This window comes from Sceloporus occidentalis, unplaced genomic scaffold (genome assembly GCF_023333645.1).
Source record: "Sceloporus occidentalis isolate IW3139 unplaced genomic scaffold, rSceOcc1.0.p SCAF_3, whole genome shotgun sequence".
Classification (NCBI taxonomy): Eukaryota; Metazoa; Chordata; class Lepidosauria; order Squamata; family Phrynosomatidae; genus Sceloporus; species Sceloporus occidentalis.
In genome coordinates, this window is record NW_028316983.1 from 86,217,136 (window position 1) to 86,241,120 (window position 23,985).

General features: G+C 38.0%; 1 protein-coding gene across 8 annotated transcripts in view; it reads left to right on the forward strand.

Moving 5' to 3' along the window:
- PATJ (PATJ crumbs cell polarity complex component) overlaps positions 1–23,985 on the forward strand; it is a 210,028-nt gene that overhangs the window by 18,232 nt on the left and 167,811 nt on the right. For all 8 annotated transcript variants that reach the window (XM_089515294.1, XM_089515299.1, XM_089515296.1 and 5 more), the window contains exons 9-16: positions 3,297–3,387; positions 5,860–5,951; positions 6,924–7,065; positions 8,268–8,399; positions 13,267–13,343; positions 13,929–13,985; positions 15,737–15,871; positions 17,690–17,857. In XM_089515294.1, the coding sequence (XP_089371420.1) occupies positions 3,297–3,387; positions 5,860–5,951; positions 6,924–7,065; positions 8,268–8,399; positions 13,267–13,343; positions 13,929–13,985; positions 15,737–15,871; positions 17,690–17,857 (894 nt within the window). The remainder of the gene's footprint in view (positions 1–3,296; positions 3,388–5,859; positions 5,952–6,923; positions 7,066–8,267; positions 8,400–13,266; positions 13,344–13,928; positions 13,986–15,736; positions 15,872–17,689; positions 17,858–23,985) is intronic.

A 23,985-nucleotide genomic window follows, 5' to 3' on the forward strand; every position in this document is an offset into this window, starting at 1 on the left:
TCTTTATTTGTTGATTGAATATTTGGATTTTTGTTAACTTTGTACAGTGTGCTATTGCTATCCACTGGGGACTGGTTCCAGAAACTCCCATGAATACCAAAATCCATGGAAGTTCTAATCCCGTTAAATACAGTGGATGGTAAAATTGTGACCCTTATATAAAATGGCAAAATAATGGTTTGTTTTTTGGAATTTATATATTTTAAAAAATATTTTCAAGCTGTGGATGTTTGAATCTGTGGATAACAAATCTGTGGATATGGAGGGCCAACTGTAAACCACTGTAAAATTTGTTTTGGAGAACCACAGTATAAACACACACATATATAATGAATTTTTATGCTAGCATAGGTGAGTGAAATAGTTGTTTCAACCCATTATACTAGTGGCCACTGTAATTTGGGACACTTCTAATGATTAATTTATGTTTTTCTTTGTATATGTTTCAATTTCTGCTCTATTAAGGTTTGGAGATGATGGTCAAACTTTAAAATCAAGTTCAGGAAAAATGATAAGAAAAAAATGAAATTAAAGATTCAAATGAAGCCTGACACATATTTGTTAGAGTTAGTAGATGATGAATTTGATGGTAGCAGCCTGGATTATATATGCCCAATACTGGAAAAATAATACAATACCAGTAGTGCAGGATTGGATAATGAAATTAAGAGATATTTCCAAAATGGACAAATTAACTAGTCTTCTGAATGGGAAAAGTTAAGCAAATTTGTGCATGACTGAGACTATGTACCTAAGTAATATATAGGGAGACCTTGCTGTTGTAAGTTTTACAATTTTAAAAATGTAAAAGAGATTAGTATGTGTATTGTAGTTACATACATGTCTTAAAAAATTATGATAGAATCAAACATAAAAATGTGAAAAGGGACAGTACGATTGCATAATCCAATCACCAATATCAGATAGGGTGAAAGTCAGTGTTTGAGAAACATTTGTGAATGTTTCTTTTTTTAACAATAAATAAATAAATAAATACATACATACATACATAAAATCAAGTCAGTGAGTTAAAATGAAATCCATATAGCTGTTAATAAAACTCATATTGAATTCCTTAATCCAAACTTCCCAATGCAGTCCAAAGGAAAATTCCTAACAGTGTCAAGCTCTTCATTTAGAAATCCATCCATCAATAAATATGGGAACTTGATATGGATCTTTCTTTTTCTATTTCAAATGTTCAGGAACAGATGCCAAAATGTGTTGTAGTTCTTTCAGTTCACGCTAATAACGTCTTCTGCTAAAATGTGTCTTTAAAATGTTATTTCAGTTTTGGCTGTACTAAACTGTTTTGTTCAAACTAAAACATTTCTCTGTTTTGAATAATTAAAATTAGCGCTACTGAAACTTTGTTTACTTTAAGGTAAGTACACTTCATTTACCTTTTGTTTCCTGTTGAAGTTGACAAACACCTGGACAACTTCAACAGGAAAAAAGGAACACTAAAAGTAAACAAAGTTTGGCTAATAGTCCCGAAGAACACCAAAATCAAGATTTAGTTCATGCAAATGAACACCACTCAGGGTCAAAGGGTTTCCCGCAGACAGTGAATAGCTAATTAAATAGACATGCATCCAACTCACATATCCTTCCACCCTGAGGCCTTGCCATTCAACAACAGACCAACCACAGATTAACATGTAAATCATTTCCTCCCAACCAAGGTCATGTAAGTATTTATATATAACCCACAATCCTCCATGCCATCACCCTCTGATGAGGCCAGCCAGAGATGCAGGCGAAATGTCAGGAATAAACTCTTCCAGGCCGCACAGCCTGGAAAACCCACAGATAACTATGGATGCTGGCTGTGAAAGCTTTCGCCTTGACAAGGTGCAGGAATTTGGATTTTTGAAACATGGTTTTGCAAAGAGAGCAGAGCCACCCCTCCCACTAGGCTTCATGAAATAGGCAGTCCCTGCAGGCTGATGATTTGAAGTGGCATGAAAAGGCTGAAAATTCATATTATTAACTGTAACAGTAACAACAACAATAATATTTTTACTGCCAGGGAAGAGGCTAGGTGCTTGTGAGATCTTCTGTCTCAGCAGCCAAAACAATTTGAGAAGTCTTGGCTACTGTCACCTTGCATTGGGACCTGGGGTGATATTTTCTGCTCTGCACAACACCAAAATAGCTTGGGGCTGGCCATGGTTCACTACAATTTATGTTACTATAACTTGATTCCAGGTTTGTGTAGGTCTAGGGGTGCCTAAAGACATTGCTGGGTATTAAAATTACAACTCTATACCCAAGCTACTTCAGCTATCCTGCAAAACTGCTTGACATCATTTATTGAATCTTCTTTGTACTAATTTGGTTGTTTTTAGCCTACAATATTAACAAATTGAACTTGATGTCCTCCATATGCTTTTTACTATAACCCTGTATTACCTGTGACTATTGGTCATCCTGGCTGATAGAAACTGTAGTGACTCCAACGTGGCTCTAGAGACAAGATATATTATTTTATTTTATTGTGAGTATTTATACCCCATTCTTCAGCCACAGAGGCTCTCAGAGCAGATAATAGATGGCTAATTTGACTGTTTCCTGCCCTCAGGTTTACAATCTAAACAAGCATGACACAAAAGAAAAAGGAATGGCAGTGGGGAAAGGGATTAGGTCCATCAGATACTGCCAGTTCTTTTCTCCCTCCAAGGCCAGTTGGAATGGAGGGAGGGTCCTCCATCTGCTTCTGACTACTAGACTACTAAATTGACTATTTGAACTGCATTATCAATCTATTCTAAAACGTTAGCGAAATAGTGTCAGTGGCCTGTAAATAAAAACTTGCAATGGCCAGAATCCTCTTGCTCAGTTAGGAATGCATAACCTAGAGTTATGTGTTCATGACTGTTTCATATTCATGATCCTTACATAGGCTCGAAAGAGATGGGCCAAATAAAGCACCTTCTAGTTGCTTTGGGGGTGTGGCTTTCAAATGAGATATGCTCCAAAACCACCCAGAAACTGCACTGAGCGGCCCAAATCCAGACGCAAAAAGAGTGGCAAAAAGCTGTTCTTGCTGTGGGTTCGGCAGTGGGCCGCCTCAGGACTAGAGTAATAGGGGCGGGAGCGGCCTCTGACCATTCAGAACTATTGGTTGTCCCAGATATAGTAGACTCATTCAACCAATTGACTGTTGAATGGTAAATCAATACTTACATAAACCCCACTGATTTCAACAGAACTGTTCCAGAAGGAACTGGTAATAAGATTTAGTTTTAAATTTTAACATAAAACTGAATCTATGCTATGCTTTTCTTTCTCAGGAAAATGAGATTAATGAAGTTCAGCTGACTAAAAAGGATGGACAGAGCCTTGGTATAACAATTGTTGGCTATTCAGGAATTTCTGAAACAGGTGAGCTATGTGCACCTGATCAGAGAAAGAAGAAAGTATGTGGGAAAGTTTATGGAATAAATCCTGCTTGATGTAGAGAATTCAGTTGTTAAAATGGGGTGATGGGAATGTTCTTTATCTATGCTTATGAACTTAGCCTACTTTTGTTTGTACAGCAGTTAAGTATCTGTACGTGATTAACATGTATACAAAATCAATGGGGTCCTGCAGCTTAAAGACTAGAACTTAAATCCAGTTGTTAATCTCAACTAGAGAAGACCTGCTGAATCAATGGAACGTGTTTAAATGTTGATTTATCAAGTCTCCACTGATTCAGTGGGTCTACATTAGAATACTCTCCAACTGTAGCAATTTGGCAGGCAGAGTCCACTTTTTCAGTTGCTTTTAAAATGTCTGTTTCTTTCTTCTCTTTGCCACTTCATCCTTGGCTGACTTAAATGAGTTAATTTGCTGCAAAGGAGGTTTAAAGTGCAAAAGTAGTTAGTACTCAATTAATTTACCAGGGGAGAGGACAGGAGAGGGCAGATTTTTGTCTTTTCCTTTTTGTTGTTGTTGGTGTGCCTTCAATTCATTTCCTACTCATGACAACCCTAAGACAAATCTGTCATGGGGTTTTCTTGGAAAGATTTGTTCACAGGAGGTTTCCCATTGCCTTCCCTTGAGCCTGAGAGAGTGTGACTTGTCCAAGGTGGCCCAGTGGATTTTCTGGCAGAGCAGGGAATTAAACCCTGGTCTCCAGAGTTGTACTCCAGCACTCAAACCACTACATTACACTGACTCTTGACTTTCCTGTAGACCCATGTTAAAACCAATAGCTGCAGTCTCTCCTAGCTTGTATCTTTTTCCTCATTAATAACTTTTGCCATCTTGACCACACTTTGATGCTGCTTGGCCACTTGTGTCCTGGATTTTCATCTGTGAAATGTTGGAGGTTGTGCTTTAGTTGGGACTAACAACTTAGACCTAGGTGTCCATTCAAGATAACCATCCTGTATACAGAGTATCCTCATTTGGAAATGTTCTGGAAATGTTTACTGAATCCATTAAGAAACAAAAAAAATGTCAAGGTGAAAAATTAGCAGTTAATGATGGGTTACATTTTTCATTCTGGCACTGAAAAATGTAACTGTAAATAATCATCTTAGACATGATGATTTATATCAAAAGAACACAGAAGAAGTTGAAGTGACAACAAAGAAAGGAATCCCACTACAAAATCCTAAGGAATCATAACAGATTGAGGAAATGATAGGAATTACATAGTAAGAAAAAATGTTTTGTGCTGACTATGTGGGAAGCAAATTAGAAAGACATGCCTGTTCAACAAGGCAGAGCATGGAACATAAATTTAAAGCATGCCTAAGCACGGGAAATAATGAGACCTCCACCTTGAGTGTAATGCAATTCAAGTACAAGAATGCAAAGAGTGGAGAGCGGGAGTAAGCCCAAGAGTGTGATGAGAGTGACATGAACAAATGAAAAGAAGAGAGAGACAAAAAGGCAAACTATGAAAAAAGAGCGGGCTTAAAGTCGAACCAGGGGTTGATTTTCAGGATCAAATGGATTGTAATGTTGTCAGTATTTTAAAATATAAAGTACTGTATACTTCAATTTAATGTTTGAAATGCAGTTTTATCATTATATGATGTAGTAAATGGATTCAGTAAGGAATCTTATGAGATTCTTGATATATTATGTATCCTTCACTTCAAAAATTTTTGGAGGTGAGAGTAAAACAAACCCTAAATCTTTTTAATTCCTATGAATGAAATAGTTGTTCACTGAGCCTTCATTACACCCTTTAAATGGTATGTGGGGAACCTTTCTGAATCTAGAAATTGTTGCAAGGTTCAATAATAGTAATAATAATAATAATGAACCAGTGTGGTATACCGACTGGAGTGTTATACTTGCTCTCATGGAGGCCAGGTTTTGAATCCCTGCTCTGTCATGGAAACCCATTGGGTGACCTTGGGAATATCACACTATCTCTGCCCAAGAGAAAGGCAAAGGCAACTATCCTTTGAATGGCTTTTACCAAGAAACCCTATTATAGGTTTACCATAAATTGGAGTCAACTTGAAGAAACATAATAACAACAACAGCAGCAAATAAAAAAAAGGGTGGGGGCCATTCTAGGGCTATGTGGCCTTCCAAGTTCCCAAGAAGGACCAGTGTGATTCCTCCAACCTGTGACAGTTAATATTTATTCAGAGTGAGGTTTGACATGGCTTTTGTCTTGCCCAAGGTCACCCAAAGGATTCCCATGACTGACCAGGGATTCAAACCCTGGAATCCTAGAGTCCAGCACTCAGGCATCTACACTATACTGTTTTTCATCCCGCTGGCAGTTGCTCACTCTTATTCTTTAACTCTGGCTCCTGTTATCCTGTAGATTGACTAGTTTCTGGAATTGTTCAAACCTGATGTCTTCCAAATACATTAATAGTGCTCTTTTTTCCCTGTTTAAAGCGGAATCTTCAGGGATTTTTGTCAAAAACATAATACCTGGCAGCGCTGCGGAACACAGTGGCCAAATAAAAGTCAATGACAAAATTATTGCTGTAAGTTGAATCTTTTTTGAGTCCTGCAACTTTTTACGTGGCTATAAAAAATCATTGGTGAAGACTGGAACATTTTAAGAATAAAATAAATTATTCCAGGTTATCTAGTTGGTTGGAATGTCCTTCAGATGCAAGCACATGGGAATACGTTTCCCATAATATAAATCCTCTTCCCAGTATTGTGCTTTATTCAAGATTCATGAAGTCAAGACCATCCATATGTTTATACCAATCACACACAGCTTATCCTCACATGAAGTTGCATCATAGAAAGAGGATTCCAGGTGGTTGCAGCTGCATATAAGGAGCATGACCATTGACCACAATTTAACCCCCTTTAATATTGTGTGATGTTAAATTGTATTGGCTTGAATCCTAATTTCCCTGCTGTGAGTAGAAAAGAATTCACATTCAAGCGCCTTTCTTGATTCCTACTTCTCTCTGCAGTCCCCTGCTTGCACCATAGGTCTAATTCTGGGGATTGGAGGACTCTTGGAAATGGTGTGTGGTATGGTGTGTTTTGCTACAGCTGGAAGGGAATGCTGAAAGCTCCCAGAAGAACAGAAGAGCAATTTAAGATTCAGCTCTTTGTCTCTTTGTCTACTTTTTATTTTGAATTCCTGAACTCTTTGTTGCAAGGTTTCTATGTTATCTGGACATTCTCTATCCAACTTTTGCAACGTACCATACTCAGTTTGCCTTCAGCTTTAAATACTTGGTTTAGCCTGATTGCCTTTTTCATGACAAAGTTGACAAGGGGTTTATGTGGTATTGTTGTAGTCCTAAGCAGTAACAAGATGGTGTAGGTTCAGTTCCAGTTTAATTGCTGCATTCAAAGATGTTTTTAAAGTATCTTCAGAGATAAAGAATTATATCAAAATAAGCATTATAGGTTGATGTTCTTATTCAAGCAATCTAGTTCGTATCACAGATCATCATTCTGAAAACATTGCATTGTATTATATGCATTAGGTTGATGGAATTAATATTCAGAACTATACTAATCAAGAAGTTGTGGAAGCATTACGCAATACGGGACCAATTGTACATCTAACATTACTTCGGAAAAAAACACCGTATGCTGCTTTCACTTCACAAAAAGGACTAGATACGGGTAAATGTCTGCTTTCACATACATAAGTTCTCGTCTATCATAGGCAAACAGCTTGAAGTGTATTTGGCTGAGCACCTTGATATTTTGCATTAAAAACTGGGGTGCACTTTGACTTGTTTAAAAAACTAGCTAATTTTATGGAACCAATAGTTCTAGCCATAGTAAACTGCAAACATGCATCATACCATGAATACATAAGAAAAGGATATATGTGGGGCTTACCTTGGGGAATTTACAAATACTACAGATTATGGCAGCAAACTGTTATAGCCACTTAGGTCCAAAGCACACTACGGAAATAATCCAGTTTGAGACCACTTTAACTGCCCTGGGTCAGTGCTGGGAAATTCTGGAAACTGTAGTTTTGGGAAAACATTTAGCTTTCTCTGACAGAGAGCTCTGGTGCCACAACAACCTACAATTCCTAGGATTCTGTTGCACTGAGCCAGGGCAGTTACAGCACTCTGAAACTGGATTATTTCTGCAGTGTGTTTTGGACCTCAGTCCATAATGCACCTGTACTGTATGGGTATCTTTTAGTTTCTGAGGACTAAAAACTAACACATAAATGACAGAGCTCTCAAAATGGTATAATATTCCCCAATGCTGAATATAAGGTACATACTTTAAATGCCATAAGCAGCCTCACCTTACTTACATCACAGAGCAAAATATAGTGCCTTTAACAAGTAGATGACACCTTCCTCTAATCTGTTTTGGGAAGTGGCTTTGTAGAAAATGATATAATCTTATATTAGAGATGTTAAATAACGCGGGACATTAGATGGAACCTTGCAGGATACCATAACATAAACTCTTTAAAAACATTATTATTATTATTAGTAGTAGTAGTAGTAGTAGTAGAATATATCCCACTTTTCTCCCAAAATTGGGACCCAGTTTTGCAATGCACAATTTTATATATTGTTTATTCTTCTCAGTTGTATAGGGATTTCTCATATGATCTTGAATTGTCCTACCCTTTTAATACATTTATAGGCAGAATGGAGAAGCCCATCTTTTTAGTTGTCTTAAATTCTGATTAAGGACAAAGGCTTGTTAATAATACATTTGGACAGGAATAATCCAGGCTAAGTGATCATATGAAAAGCTGAATACCATATCCTAACCTCATAGTTGGTCTGGAGTGAGAGTAAACATTCTGTAACTGCATCACTGATAGAATGCTTTCTGGAACACAGTTCAGCCAGATGCAACAACCTTAACCTTGGCTGGTGTTGTGGAGACTGAAACAAATTTAGATAGTGATGAAGAGCCTCAAGAACAAAAAGACAACTCTGAAAATGAACGCAAGCAAAAGCTACAGACAGTTGGTAAGTCAAATGTCATGGCAAGAGACAATGTTTAATACTGTAATTTTGCAATATTGTTAGCATGTGAAATTTAGCTTCACACAAGTTGTAATATTGTGAAGCGAGACATTAAACAATTCACTTTTCTAGTGACTTTGGAAATTCTTTTGAAATCTAGACAAATAATAGGATATCTGGCACACAATATATGTGGACTAGGTAGATTTTATTTAGAAATGTTGGCAAGTACTGTTTGTTTTTCACAATTAAATTTAAACAGAATGCTGTATTTGACAAATATGTTTCCAGGTCTAATTGGCAACTTGGTATTTATGTTCCTGTGGCAACAAGCATAGTTTACTTACTTAAGCCAGGGTTGGAGGATCCTGTGGTCCTTCAGATGTTAGCCAGTTTAATCAGTGTAGAATTATGACAGGAACAGTTGTTCATCAGGTTCAGGTCCCTCTGACCTAAAACTGTCTGCAAGTACATTGTGACCATTTTGTGCTGGCCTAATGACTGTCGTAAAGTTTGTATTGTATTTGTATTGTGACCATTTGGGACTAGAAGAGAGCTTGGAAATAACATGTTAAAAATAACACTAAAATTTTCTCGCATGGAACCAAGACTACTGAAGCAGCCCAATGAAGGGGAACAGAGGGTCACAAATATCTTGCAACTCTTGCTGCTGGATACCAATTTTAAAGGCCATGGCTGCTTGAGGCAAGAATCCTTCTCATGTTCTTTCATGAAGAAAAGCATGTGAATTAAGTTCCTTCACCAGTCAGTGCCTCTGGAAGTTCCCCAGGCCAGTATATTGTGAACCTAAGTGTTTCCACCACACTAACTGTGACTAGAAAAATGCCAAAAGCAAGCAACCTGAAGAGGTATAGCAAATAGCAGGCAAGAAAATGGTGTTCAAGGACAATCAGGGGTTGACAAAAAACAAACAAACAAAAATCCAACTTGGCCCCAAGAGGTGACTGGATATATCCAAGCTATAACAAGAGAAGAAGGATCACCATATATAGGCAGGTATGACCCAGCAGTCTTTTCTACACCATTCAGCAGGGGAGTCTCTCTTAAAAGCAACATAATGACCGGTGGCAGTATTATATTTCGAGTGTAACAAGTAACATTTACTTGTTTCTTCTAAATGTTAGTTTTGGGCAATCAATTTGGAGGACATTTTGCTGTTTTTCTGTTTTCTACAAACTGTACAATTTTTAATTGATACTGTAGCATCATCCATAACAATTCCCCCCTTTTTTCTATGATGTAATGTAACAAGTTATGTTCAAGCAATAAGCAATATGACAAACTTCTCCCCCCAATTGTAATAAATAACAAGAATCAATTACTTTCAAGAAGAACAGTTCCAAGCTCTGGCTAGAGGACAGTAATCTAATTGCAAGCCTTGGAGAAAAACCATCATTGTCTCGCAATTTCAGATCCTTTAAATTGAGATGAAGAAGTTTACATAGGCTTTTAAAAAGCAAATAAGTTGGTTTACCGTGGAGCAATGGCTTGGTTTGAACAGATGCTAAGGGTTATGTTTCGTGGCTTTTGTTTAAAAAGCAAAGCAATCCAATACATTTCCTGCAATGAGCATGTCCTTGTACCTCTTTCAGAGGTTCAGCACAAGAATGTCTGAAAGAAAAATGACTGTTTATTTCACATTAATGCTTTTGTCCTACACATAGTTTCTTTGAAGTCGGTTTTATTTATTTTGATAGAGTGAATGTTTGTGTAAGTGTGTTTTGGGTTGTAGCCTTATTTTGTCAAGGTTTTGTCATGATTCAATTGTTGCTATTATGCTTTCAAGTTGATGGGAAAGGGGATTACTCACCCCACACTGGTGGTGCCTAACTCGTTCTAACTGGCAGCCTGGTAGCTGCCAATCAACACAGCTCTCCTTTACAAAGGCCAAGATTGCTGTGGATACTTACATATGTAGTTGTATTTCTAGACTGTACTTCAGTAGTCCAAAGCGTGCTTGTAAAGAAGTCTTGGCCAATACTTGAATCCTTGTCAGCCTCCTCTGACTCAGTGCTTAGAAAACCTCTGCTTTGGGAAGAAATTGGTAGGGCAACAATATTAGAGGACAGTGTTGATGAGCATAGAGAGATGGGCTTGTCATCTGTTTTCTCAAAGCTGGTGAGAGATGTTAGAACCAGAAATAGAAAAAGAGGGACCTGTTGAAACTAAAATGCCAATTAGGTCCCGCATCTACTCTGGCAGCAACATCACAAGCCATAATAACATCATCTACCATATCAGTGTTGCTTTTACTTGCTTATCCTCCAGTACAGTATATGGCACCCTCCTTCAACAAAGCCCCCTATACTCTACATTGAACAAACAGGACAGTTTGTATGCAAGGGGATAAATATGCACAAGTTTGACATTAGAAATGCCAACACCCTGGTGCCAGTTACAGAACACTTCAGCCTTCCTGGACGTTTGTTCTCTGACCTATCAGCAGGTGTTTTGACAAGGGGAAAAACCAGAGTTATACAGATAAAATAATTCATCTCAGAAAATTTTCCTAACTCAATGGATCTGACTTGCAGTTAAGCAAAATGCATTTCTTTGATATCTCAAGGCTTAAGCCAACTTCTTTTATATAACAACTCTTGGAAGCATTAGAGGCAGTGTCACAATTTGTGTCATTCTGTGTCTCATTACACACTGATCCCACACTCACAGCAATGTAACTGCTTAAAAAGCATTAATTTTATACTAAATCAGTGTGTGTGAAGAACTGGGTTGAAATCCATGAAAGCTCATGCTAAAATAAATCAGTCAATCCCAAAGCTGCTGCTAGATTCCTTCCCCTTCTCCTTTTTAAGTTGAAATAGACTAACCCAGGTATTTTCTTAAAAACATTTTGGGTGAGGAGTGAGATAAAAAATGCTTTAAATAAATAAATAAAAATCTCCATATGTAAGCAACAGAAAGCTGCTTTTGTGAGGAGGTGAGGGCGGAAGTGTCTTTTGCTTGATGAGCTATTTCACTGCCAAGTTGCATCTGTTGCCTTTTTATTTCATAAGATGCATTATGCTGCAGCTTTTAAAATGCTAACATTCTCTTTTCATTTCCTGTGCTGCAGTTGACAAATTATAATGACTTTGAGTTATGTCACTTTTCACCATATCTGTGCATTCACAGAGTAATGACTTTAAAAGAAAGCAAGTAGCAATGTACATCCATAATTTTGGTGTTTTCTGAAATTCTGTCTTATTGCAGAAAGGCAAAAACTCATTTAAGATACAAGAACGTAAAAGAGTGTTTTCATACTGTTGAATACATTGATCTTCCTCTCTTGCTTGAGAGCTAAAAGCAGTTATTTCATCTCAAACATAGTTGATACTAAAGCATTGTCTATAAATGTTCACCCTGGAGCAGAATTTAATGGCCAAAAATGAGACTGGATTAAAGAAAAACTCTATTTAAAAACCCAACCAAAGATTTGTCTCAGCTGAACTGGCAAGGTTAGTTGTACTCTTATACTCTTATGGCCAGAGTATTTCTTCAGTAGTTATTAATCAGACACTGTGTATGCTTTTAGTATAGATCTTTAACAAAATAATGCATGTGGATTTAGGGAAAGAATGAAAGAAAAAACCTACTATCATACCCTCCAACTATCCTGATTTGGCAGGCAAAGTCCAATTAATCACCAACCTTTTTGAATTGTTTTCAAAATGTCCCAGTTTTTCTCTCCTTCTCCCAATTCCCACCTTTTTCTCAGGTTCATTTGCTGCAAACTGAATTCAAAGGGCAATAGCAGTTTGCAATCAGTTAATGCAGCAGAGGGACAGAGGAGACGAAGGGAAGAATCTTGCTTTTCCCTGTAAACTCAGGCAAATGCAAACTGCTGCAGCCTCTCCTAGCTTGTCTATTCTTCCTCAGTAATAACTTTTACTGACTTGGCCATGTTCTGATGTTGTTTGGCCACATGCACCCTAGTTTTTATCTGTGGAATGATGGAGGGAATGTACTATATGCATTAGGATTTCACCCTGCATAACGCTGTTCAGATGAAATGCCCTGTGACTTGACCAAAATTGTAAGAGAATGACTATAAAACAAAATTGTTTGTGGAAAGCATATCCTCCAGTAGCTGCCACAGTTAGTTGAGGGTCTGTGTGTGTGTGTGTTTGTTTGTCTTCATTTGTCCTTTGACTTCTGCAGGTTAAATATTACTTAGAAGAAAACCTCTCTATAAGTACATTGAGCTTCTGGCTGGGGTCAAATGCAGGGCAGCCAGTCATTTGGTGCTGTCTAGCCATGTCAAATTGTCTTACATGGCAGTAATAGTACTCCCCCTGCATAAAAAGAAAACTGCAAAGATATAAATGTCAAGATAGCCAGTTCCCAGAGATGACTGGTTTAAAACTGAAGCTCTCACAAATGTTCATGTTACTCGCTGGCCTAATTAAACCAAACAAGAGTTTATATCTGCCAAATGTATAAATAAAGTCTGTGGCTGCATTTTGGTGATACAGCCCCTGATAAGCTGTTGGTGTAATTGGGAGATGGCACAGTTCCTGCAGAGTGAGCTTTCATAAACTAGTAATAAAGTCTGTTGAAATTAGCTTGGTTGCTAGGAATGATTGATTTACAGTATTATACAATGCAGGAGTCATGTCTCATCCATGCAACCACCATCTTTCATACTTTTCCAGACTTATTAAATAGTACTTTAACATCAACTGTTGCTTTGCGTTATATGAGGTAATGGTGCAAATTTTATATTGCTTTGTGCTATGCGAAAGACTCAATTTCTTCCTTAATTTTTTAGGATGTCTATGTTTTATTGCAGTGTACTGAAATAAATGCACTTTCAAAGGAATTAATTTTAAGTATTAATTGTTGTATTTAGCAGAAACCTCAGGGCGAACAGAAAATAAATTGAAATCCAAGTGGGAAAAACTACTGGGACCTGATTCTGAAGTTATGGTATGCTAGCTATATACTGTATTTTATACATTACCTACATTACCTACATTACTAAGTTTAACATTGCATTCTGTTTATGATTAAAAAGCAATAAAATGTTTTGGGAAGGGATGGTAAAACTGTGGCTCTCTGCTTTTGGGGATCTCAGTGCTATCACCCTGTTAAACTTTATCAGTTTTACATCTGCTGCACACTTATCTTATGCTATTGACTGAGTTAAATCCAACTGTGAGTCCTAAGTAGAGTAGTTTTATTGGATCAGTGAGATTTACATAACTGTTGAACTACTATTCAGCAGTGAGGTGAGTGGGTCTCTTCTCACTGGAACTAGCAACTGGAATTTAGCAGTGTTGCCAACAAGCCCTCGAAGATAATTCCCCAAACGTTTGGTCAAAACTCACCAAATCCCCCCCACATCTCACCAAATACTTATTTCAACTCTCAAAATTACCATTAAAACAAATCACCAAAATCACACCAAAGGCTCCGAAAAGTACCCATTTTGGTGTGAAAGTCACCAGATTGGCAACACTTTTCTAAATTAAACAGAGGTTGTTTTTCCCACCTCCTTTTCTCAATGCATAGGTGGTCACCATGGACATGCCAATTGCGGATGATGCTGAACTACAGAAATATTCAAAGGTACTGGATCTTCATTTTCTTAATCCTTTCTGAAACGTGCTGGTAATGTAAATGGATAGGGGTGTGATTCATATCTTGGCTATAGACATATTTGACATTTGGGGGAAGTTCCAGATTGTTGCTATTCATAATATTCATACTACATATGGATTCTTACTCTATCCTTATTTTTCTGCATATGTATTTGTACTGATTTAAATGTATAGGTAAATATTAAAGAATTTTTCAACTTGATTCTTAAAATACTTAATGGAGAGGGAGGGACAGCCAGACAGACCAGGGTTTACTGAAGAGCTGTGAGCTAAGTATTTGTAAGACTTCAGTTTGGATGGCACAGTAAGCTTTCTCTTTATTGTCAGTTTAGCTGATCCTACTAAGGGAAGGAGTCAAGTCACAGTGAGTAGGTATGAGCATGAACATACAGTTCATCAATAAGAAGCCAGGATGCTCTGTCATCCCCATTTTCTGTTATGTAATCATAGAAACAATTGTATTGCAGTTGTTTTAAAAACTGCATGAAATTACGGGTAAATGCATAGTCTGAGAGGACAGAGCACTCTAAAACTTGTTTTGGTGGATGGAATTTAATTGGCTAAATATATAATTGCAGCCTAAGCAGATGTACACTTTCCATGAACATTTGAGGTTTCCTGTCGCCCCCAGGCTCTGGAACGGCCTGCCGGATGAGATCCGTCAATTAACATCTTTGGACAGCTTCAAAAAGGCTGTCAAGACGATCTCTTCAGGCAGGCCTTCCCAGACTGAAATATCCCGGCCTCAGGATCTCAGGATTTCCCCCCTCCTCAGTAATGTCTCCAAAGCCCCCTTTTCTTTAGAACTGAAGTTGCAGTGGTTTGTTGGTTGGTATTATTTTATTTAATTTATTGTTATTTTAACTAGTTATTGTGGTTTTAAATTAGATATGTTGTTTAATAACTTTTTAAGGGGGGAGGGAAATATATTGTTTTTATGCTGTATGTTATTTTAATGTTGTAAACCGCCCGGATTGGTTCGCCACAGGGCGGTATATAAATAAAAATTTATTATTATTATTATTATTATTATTATTATATATAATGAGTAAGCAACATTTATGTGTCACTCAGCCAACTGTTTGAAAGTGGGAGACCTATAAACAATATTGCTACTCCTTTTCTGTACATAGCTGTGTTCTCTAAGCTACATTCTGAGATGTGAGCATTCTCCAGTTCTACTATACTTGCTCTTCTCATGACTATTACAGGCTAATCCCTTTAGCTATTAGATTGTGGCATTGAGAAACTTAGTAAAATCATTTATGCTTTGGCCTTTGATGCACCTGGTAAGGTCTTGGAATTACCTACACCATGACACACAGAATCATCCCAAGTGGAGCTGGGTTTTGGTACTTACAGACAAAGAGTTATGAAGGCTTTCTTGTTTGTTGTTTTGCAGGGAGGATATTGTTGTTTCTTTTTCTATTGCAATATATGAGTTTTTCTCATAAACCTTTAAAAACACATTTTCTGATATTTACTTGTCACAGTACAGAGTACACTGTACATAAATAGATCAGTGTGATCAATAAGGCTTTTGAATTTTTTTATGAGCAGTTGCTGTGCTTCTCTGATTGTTTCCTTATCAAATGAAAATGTTTATTAAATGTAGCCATGTTCAACTGAATGAAGTAAAACAAAGTTGTACAGTCCAAAGAATATGTATTTTAAAACTTCATATTTGACTACCTAACTTGTCTTATTTGTTTTCAACAGCTGCTACCTATTCACACATTAAGGTTAGGAGTTGAATTAGATACATTTGAAGGACATCATTACATTTCTTCAATCGCTGTAGATGGACCAATTGCTAAACTTGGTGTACTGCAGCTAGAGGATGAACTTTTAGAGGTACCATTCATAAACAAGATGTTGCATGCAAAAATAACTGTTTTGTAAAATCCCAGTGTTTCATTAAGAACTGTATATCTGAGATACATTAGCGTATCATAAATGATAATTTAGAGACTGTCCATTTAGTAGAAACTTCAAGAGAAATGTTTGCAAATTAATAAGATCAAGGCTGGAATCATGTGGTCTCAGGATGGTAATCCCAAGTGGTTGTAGGATACCATGAATCTCTGTTTCCATGATGAATGTGAGAAGGGAGAGCTGATATTTACTGGTCCTTCTTATGCCAAACAGAAACTTCCACAGCCCTTGACTGCCTTGTATCTAAGCTACTATGTTGATAAAGAAGAACGAGTAGAGCAATGTTATAGGAAGATAGGGGAGACCTTGGCTTTTCAAGATCCAAAGTCCTCACGGTCTCCAGAAATATCTCTAGGATTGGGATAAGGTGGGTCATGTCCCTATCCCAACAAGTAGGATTTTTGTAAACTAGTAATACTAATAATAATCAAGGAAGAATCTGCACAAACCTAAGGTGATGTAATATAATTTGGATTGAAAGCTTCATATAGGCGGGATACATACCGCCATTTAGTACGTCTTCTATACGTACTAGGGTTAGGAAGGGGCGGTGCTTCCGCACCCCCCTAACCCTAGTACGTATTCTATACGTACAAGATGGCGGCGCCCCTTCCACATGGGCGCCGCCATCTTTGCGTATCGGACGCTGAGCGTCCGTACGCGTCGCGCCGCTTGTGACGTAGCGAGCACGCCCCTGGCGCCTCGCTACGTCGCAAACGCGACGGTAAAAGAAGCTCCATTTTGGAGCTTCTTTTTCGGTCCGCGCGGGAGTCGGGCCGTCTGAAGGCTCCGGCTCCCCCGCGGACCTACTGGCGGCGGCGGCAGACCGCCGCAAAGCGGCGGTATGTACCCCGCCATAGATTCATATATTATTCCCATAAAACTTAGGGAATTCCACATGCTTTCAGAAAACTAATGCAATGTTTGCAAAGCGCAGGTAAAAAAATAAATACAAGAAGAGTGTGTTTATTATACAAAACAGAAGGTGAGACTTTTTTAGCCACTTAACATGTTACCAGGGAACATGTTACCAGGGAAGAGGATGTTACACATTTTCCTATGCTGAGATATAGATGTGTTTGTGTGTATGCACAGTTTCAAAATTAAGCTAAAACCAAATGCTCTATTGTGCTTTCTCAAACTGTTGTGCATGTTCTAATAATTGATGAGCAACTTCATCTTAGGTTTCTTTAAACTGAGTTGGATTTGCCAAACTTTCAAATGTGCAATGTCTTAAATATGGGACTGTTCTGTGTCTGCCCTTCAAACAGAAGGACACTGTTTGCCTTGGATAAAGGGAGAAAGGCCCAAATGAAAAAGGGAAGGCAGATGAACAAAGGTCACTGAGAGCCTCTACAGATGAAAAGAAGCTGCTTTTTGCGCCATGGAAAGGCCAGATTGGGCTGCTGTGTGTAGTTGCTGCAGCCCCGATCCAGCGAGGAAAGGAAGACTGCAGGCCACTCCAAGTGGGCAGGCTGTTGAGCCCCTTAGTTAAGTTATTGGGAGGCAGAAAGTCAAGTTGTAAAAACATCTACCATTTGTATGTTTGACCACTAACATTTAGCTTGAATTATTCTTGCTTTACTGGTATCCTAGATGTACAGTTTTATAGGTATTTTGGGGGAGGGGCGTCTCTTACAATAGTCCAAAGTAAACACAAAATACATTTAGAATGGAAGCAGAGTGACTACCTTTTAATATATCAGTTCTCATGTATAGTCTCATTTCTCTGTATAGGTAAATGGTGTCCAACTCTATGGAAAATCCCGCCGCGAAGCTGTTTCTTTTCTTAAAGAAGTTCCACCTCCATTTAGCCTGGTTTGCTGTCGGCGCCTGTTTGATGATGGCACAGAATCTTTTGTTGATGAGCCCACCTCCATTATTACCTGTTCTCCAGAACCAAAGGTAAAAAGGACGTTGTTCAGTCCTAACAGGCAGATGCTGAACTTTCCAAATATGAATTTTGCTTTAGATATCTGCTGTTTTGTACTTGATTTTCAGTTTTTGAATCCAGTGCTTTCTCTAAAAAAAACCCAAACCCTGGAGGTCATACATATCTATACTTATACCCAATTTTGCAATTATTTCTAATTGCCTTTCTTTTTTCTGTAGAAGTAAGCTAGCCAAGAGGGAGCATCTCTTTTGCTAACAGAACTACAACTTCTTGATTTTTAGTCAGCATTATATTACAATTCAGCGTTGGATGCTATGTGTCTCCAATTTGTAAGTCAGTGCATAGAACTGAATATTCATTTGCGTATGGTCTAATGAAGGTAAACGTGCTCAGCTGGAAAGGAGCTCTATTTGTCTAAGCAGAGGAGACTGATTAAATAGATTAATTAATTAATAGATTAACTGTGGTCATTTACAATAAAAACAGAGTCAGCCTGGTGTAGGGGTTTGAGTGTTGGACTAGGACTCTTGGATACCAGGGTGCAGATCCCCACTGGGCCATGGAAACCCACTGGTGACATTGGGTAAAACTCTCTCAGTCCCAGAGGAAGGCAAAGATAACCCACAGCTGAACAAATCTTGCCAAGAAAACCCTATGACAGGGTTTCCTTAGGGTCACCATACATTGGAAATAACTTAAAGATACATAAAAACATCAAAAAACAACAATTACAGCTGTCCAATAGCATCCCTAGGGTTGGTGTCATCTGGTGCAGTAACCCATGGTGTCACCCATGCCATTGACTTCCTCCCATTTCACAGTATACATAATCCTTAGCAATTCTTTTTTGCACTAATGTTAATATTAATAATTAAAATCCATCCATCTCAATGTTAGTCATAAATCATAATTCCCATATACCACTGAATGTAATGCTAACAGTTGTGACATAAACAACTAGAAAAATTAAAATTATACCTTCAAATTACATCATACGCATAACCTAAATGCATTTACATATACATAGTGAAGGTTTGGTTAGAATGTAATGTGTGTTAATATATATATATATATATATATATATATATAATCAAAATGTTAATTTTTAAAAAACTTGAAATTTTGAAATTTGAAATTTTAATTTTTAAAAATTCTGGGGGCCCTCCTTCCTTCTTCCACTCAGCTTCACCTCACTCCCAACATCTGTTAAAGCATTTTAAAGAGATACAGGCAAATGCTGCAATGTTTCTACCAGAATACTGGTGTTTGAGCAGCAGTGGTCACCTGGTGTGGTCTGAACCCCCCCCCCCCCCTCCACACACCCCCATAGTGATGCCACTGAAGCTGTCCAGTAATTATTTGGAGCCAGCTGTGGCTAGGTTATCAGAATACAGAAAATATTGCAAAAGAGGCTTGCTAACTAATGGTGGTAATGGTGGAAATGAGAAAGGAAATAAAGACAAGTTGGTCCTTAGTTTATCAAGAAAAATCAGTTTATGCTCAAAAGAATCCAAAAATTGAAATAAAGTAGTCTGGGCCAGAATAGCTTGAGTTTGTGATTCTGAGCAATCTTTATGAAGGATGTTTGAGAGTATCTGAGTCTGCAGATTTTGATCTTCTGCCACATTTCCTCTTTAAATATAATGTAGATTTACAGTATAAGATTGCATCCTATCAACATATTTGTTCAACTTATATGAATAAAATATCAGACACAGAACAGACTCAGAAGAAGGAGGAGTGAAAATCTAAGGAAGAAACATCAACTATCTGTGATACGCAGATAACACAATACTGTTAGCAGAAAATAACGGAGACTTAAAACAATTACTAAGGAAAATCAAAGAAGAAAGTGAGAAGGCAGGCTTAAGAAAATGAAAATAATGACCACTGAGGATTTACATAAATTCAGCTTAGAAGACAATGATATTGAAATAGTTCAAGGTTTTCCATACCTTGGAGCAATCTTTGATCAAAACAGAGACCTCAAACAAGAAATCAGAAGAAGATTAGGACTGGGAAGGGCAGCTGTGAAAGAACTAGATAATACCATAAAAAGCAAAGATATAACACTGAACACTAAAGTAAGTATCAACCAAGCCATCATATTTCCCATCACCGTGTATGAATGAGAGAGCTGGACAATGAAGAAAGCTGACAGAAAGAAAATAAATACATTTGAGATGTGGTGCTGGAGAAGAGTGCTGAGGATATGGTAGATGGCTATGAAGACAAGCAAATGGATATCGGCCCAGATCAAGCCTGAGCTCTCTAGAAGCCAGGATAACCAAATTCAGCTGTCATACTTTGGCTACATCATGAGAAGGAGTGACTCACCAGAAAAGACAATGATGCATGGAAAGTAAGAGGGTAGGAGAAAAAGAGTTAGACCACATACCAGATGGATAGACTGTATACCATGTGGATAGCCTCAATCAAAGAGGCTATGGCTAGGAGCCTGAAGGAACCATGTGTTCAGCACAGGGGGTCTTGGAGATGTCTTATCCATGGATCCTCTATGAAGTTGACTCAAAAGCAGTTTACAACAACAGATTGGCTCAAGTTCTCCCATGGCTTCTAGAGCCATGGTGGTGTAGTATAAAATGTGGGAAACTCTGAGCACTTAATGCTAGGATCCAAAGCACATGTGAATGGTAACTTCTTAGTTCTGTTTTTAGTTCTAGTTCTTACTAGCAGCTCCAGCTGAAAACAAGGGAAGTTCTCATAAGGCTTTTGTAGGCATCCAAGAGTCTGCTGCTAAAAAGGGAAACCAACAATACTCTCAGCCAACCCTGAAACATTTTGTTTGTGAAGTATTACTCAAAAAGGTGGGAGGACTGGCAAGAGGCTTGCAAGAGGCTGTGTAACCAGAGGATCATTTCCACCTATGCATACCAGAACTAACTGATGGATGGTGAATAAGGAAGTCTGGTAAATAAGGAAGATTTTTATTTAAAAATATGCAAGAATGCAGCCAAACACACAATAGTAATTCAAACAGATAGAGCTAACAGAAATAGAGGTATGGAAGAATATCTCTGTGTACTGATTTTTATATCTGAGATACTAGCCTCAAGGCATGCTATGTGGTATACAAAGACCTGATCGTCTTCCAGTGGGATTCACAATGGGATTCCAGAATGACTGATGGCTTTAACATCAGAGATATAAAAACAATGATTGGATTTAGGACAACCTCAGGATAGAGGGATAGGGAACTTGGCTGGAAACATGGCAAGGAGTAAGTAGAAATGGCTTACTTGTTATTGCCTTTGACTTCATCATGACAGGATATGTGGAAAGCTTTGCAGGAGTACAGACCAGTCACCAAACCCATTTAGCTTTTATCTTGGCATTGCCAAAGTCCTATTGATGTCTTTGGGTCTACTGTCCTTTCCCATGGGAAATTTCCCTGTGTTTCAAAGGTCATCATGACCGCTTAAGGACATGCCTGGCTCCAGATATAAAAATATGGAAGCCCCATATACAGCAAGGGGTATGTTAGGTATGCTAAGAGAAGACAGGGTTGTTGGGCTGTAGCCTATAATTTCATCAAAACAGTGATGATGATTAAGCTGTCTTATATATTACGTACAAAATTGAGTACAGTATTGTTACTTTCCTTTTTCTTTTTAAATGAACAGCTGTCACTTAAAAAAGGGTAACTTGAAATTTAAGCTTCACCACTTGCATTTTGTAGAGGTTAACCTTTGTACCAAAATTACAGTGTTGTTTTAGCATATACTGTATATCCTCAGAGATATTTCATGTTTGTGACTTTACTACTTTCATTTTAATTGGAAACTCTTGGTAGCTTATCTAGGCAGGTAGCTAGAAACATCATTGTACTAATGATACAAGGTATGTAAATCAAGGAGTCAACATGCTGACGGTGTACATCCCATTCATCATTCTTCAGTTTAATAAGGGAGCAAAAGCTTTGAATTATACTTAGTCTCTGCTTCCCCATTAGCTGATTGCTTCCATCTTGCGAACAAAGGACTCAATGCAGACTGGAAGACTGCAGTTTTAGCTATTAACATTTCTAAGGTCCACATTCTCTGCTTTCAGTGTTTCCACAATAAAGAAAACATTTACTTCCAGCTTTCTCTGCTTCATGATGATGGATCTACTAGGTATATGAGTGTCCTGCTTTGCGTAATTTGACTATAAGTAAAATATTCCAAATGCCCCGTTTAATTCAGATGCAGTACAAGGATACTCTGTGTGTTTGCAAATGTTGTTTTATGGGTTTTATATATATATATATATATGTATGTATGTATGTATGTATGTATGTATGTATAATAGGTCTTACTAAGCAGCAGCATAGCCGAGCCAAGGCTTGCATGGTTGAAGAGTCACACTCTTGATTAGCAGTAACTATGACAGTTTCTGTCACCACCACACTTGTATTCCCCTGTTCCCTCTGAATTTAGCTGCAATCTCAACAGTTACTGAAGGAGAAATTGATTTTTCCAGCAAAGATGTATTGTTATGAGCTGTCCCTGTTGTAATCCAAAGTATTTGTGGTGTGTGTTGCGGGGGATGGCTTTACAGAGGCCTTGTTCCAGGTAAAGATGAAAATTCTTTTAGATCATCCAGCAACCTGCATTTCTGGGGCCTTTTCACACGACACAGTTATAGCACTGAGATTCTCCTTCAACAGCCATGGCTACATCCTATGGAATCCTGGGATTTAGAGTTTAGGAAGGGGTACTTAGAGCCAGCGTGGGTATAGTGGTTTGAGAGATGTGCTTTAACTCTGTAGGTCAGCGTTCAATTTCCTGCAACAGCAACAACAGCCACCTTAGATTTCTCTGCCAGAGAGCTCTCGTGTCTCACCAACCTACAAATCCTAGGATTCCAAGCAAGGTTGCCATGGCAGTTAAACTGGAACCATACTGCTATAATTGTATAGTGTGAAAGGGTCGCTGGACACTCCATGAGGGTGTTTCAGAGACTGTCCTGGGGAGAGTTTGCACTTCCAAATTTTACTGTTAAACCACTGCCTTCAAGAATACATCACACATATTTATCCCTAAATATATGGTGTAAAAAGTATTGCTAGTTTTCAGGAGCATCATATTGGTGCATATCCTCCATCATTTAACAGATATTAGCTAGGACATGTTTGGCCAAACAACACCAGAATGTTATTAAAATGGCAAAAGTTACTAATGAGACTAGCTAAGAAAGATTACAGCAGTTTGATTTTGCCTGAGTCTGCTGAGACGGGCAAGATTCTTTCCTCTCCTCTCTGTTTCCTCTATTGAGTTAATGGAGTGTAAACTGCTTTTGAACTTTGAAGTCAGTTTTTCACCAATGAAAATAAACTAAGAACAAAGAGGGATAGTGAGAAGAGGAGAGAGAAACTGGGACACTTTAAAAGCAGCTGAAAAAATAGGATAACAGAAGATTAATTATGACAGTCCTTGCCAAATCAAGACAGTTGTAAGGTATCATGGTGCCCCAAATTCACTAGTTCAGATGCATAGTATCCAAATCCTGCCTTGTTATTTTGGCACATCAATGAAAAAAGAAAGAAAAGAGGGAGAGCACAAGAATGTATCTTCATCCCTGCCAGTAAAAATACAATAATATCAAGGGAAACAGCAACCATTGCAACATTGTCTAGAACTGGCATTACCACCAATTTGAGATCAGTGTGTCTGTTGACTAATAGCACTTAAGTCTCATCTGGATAGAATCGACTTAGCGCACATCTAATCCACTGCTGTGATTATGCTAACAGTTGATAGCCAAATGGAAAGGAGGCTTATGATATCCTGTCTCTTTTACAAAGAAATGTTGCTTCATTTATTAGATGTTTAGGTAATATGTATGCACCATGTCTTTGATGTTATGAGGTAAGGATCTGTTTGGAGGGGATGAGAAAATGAAAATTTGGGAGTGGTTATTAATGGAATATCTGAGGGGAATTTGAAAAGGCTAGTGTATGACATTTGGTTAAGGATGAGAGCATAGTCTGTCAAGATTAGGAATTAATTAAAGTGGGGTTTGGGAGTTTGAGTGGCTAAGAGAGTTAGGGTCAGAGATGAAGGAGAATTAGAGTCAGAGTTAGCTGGAAGCTGAGCATGTGTGTATAGGAGAGATGTGATTAGCTCAGTGGTACTCA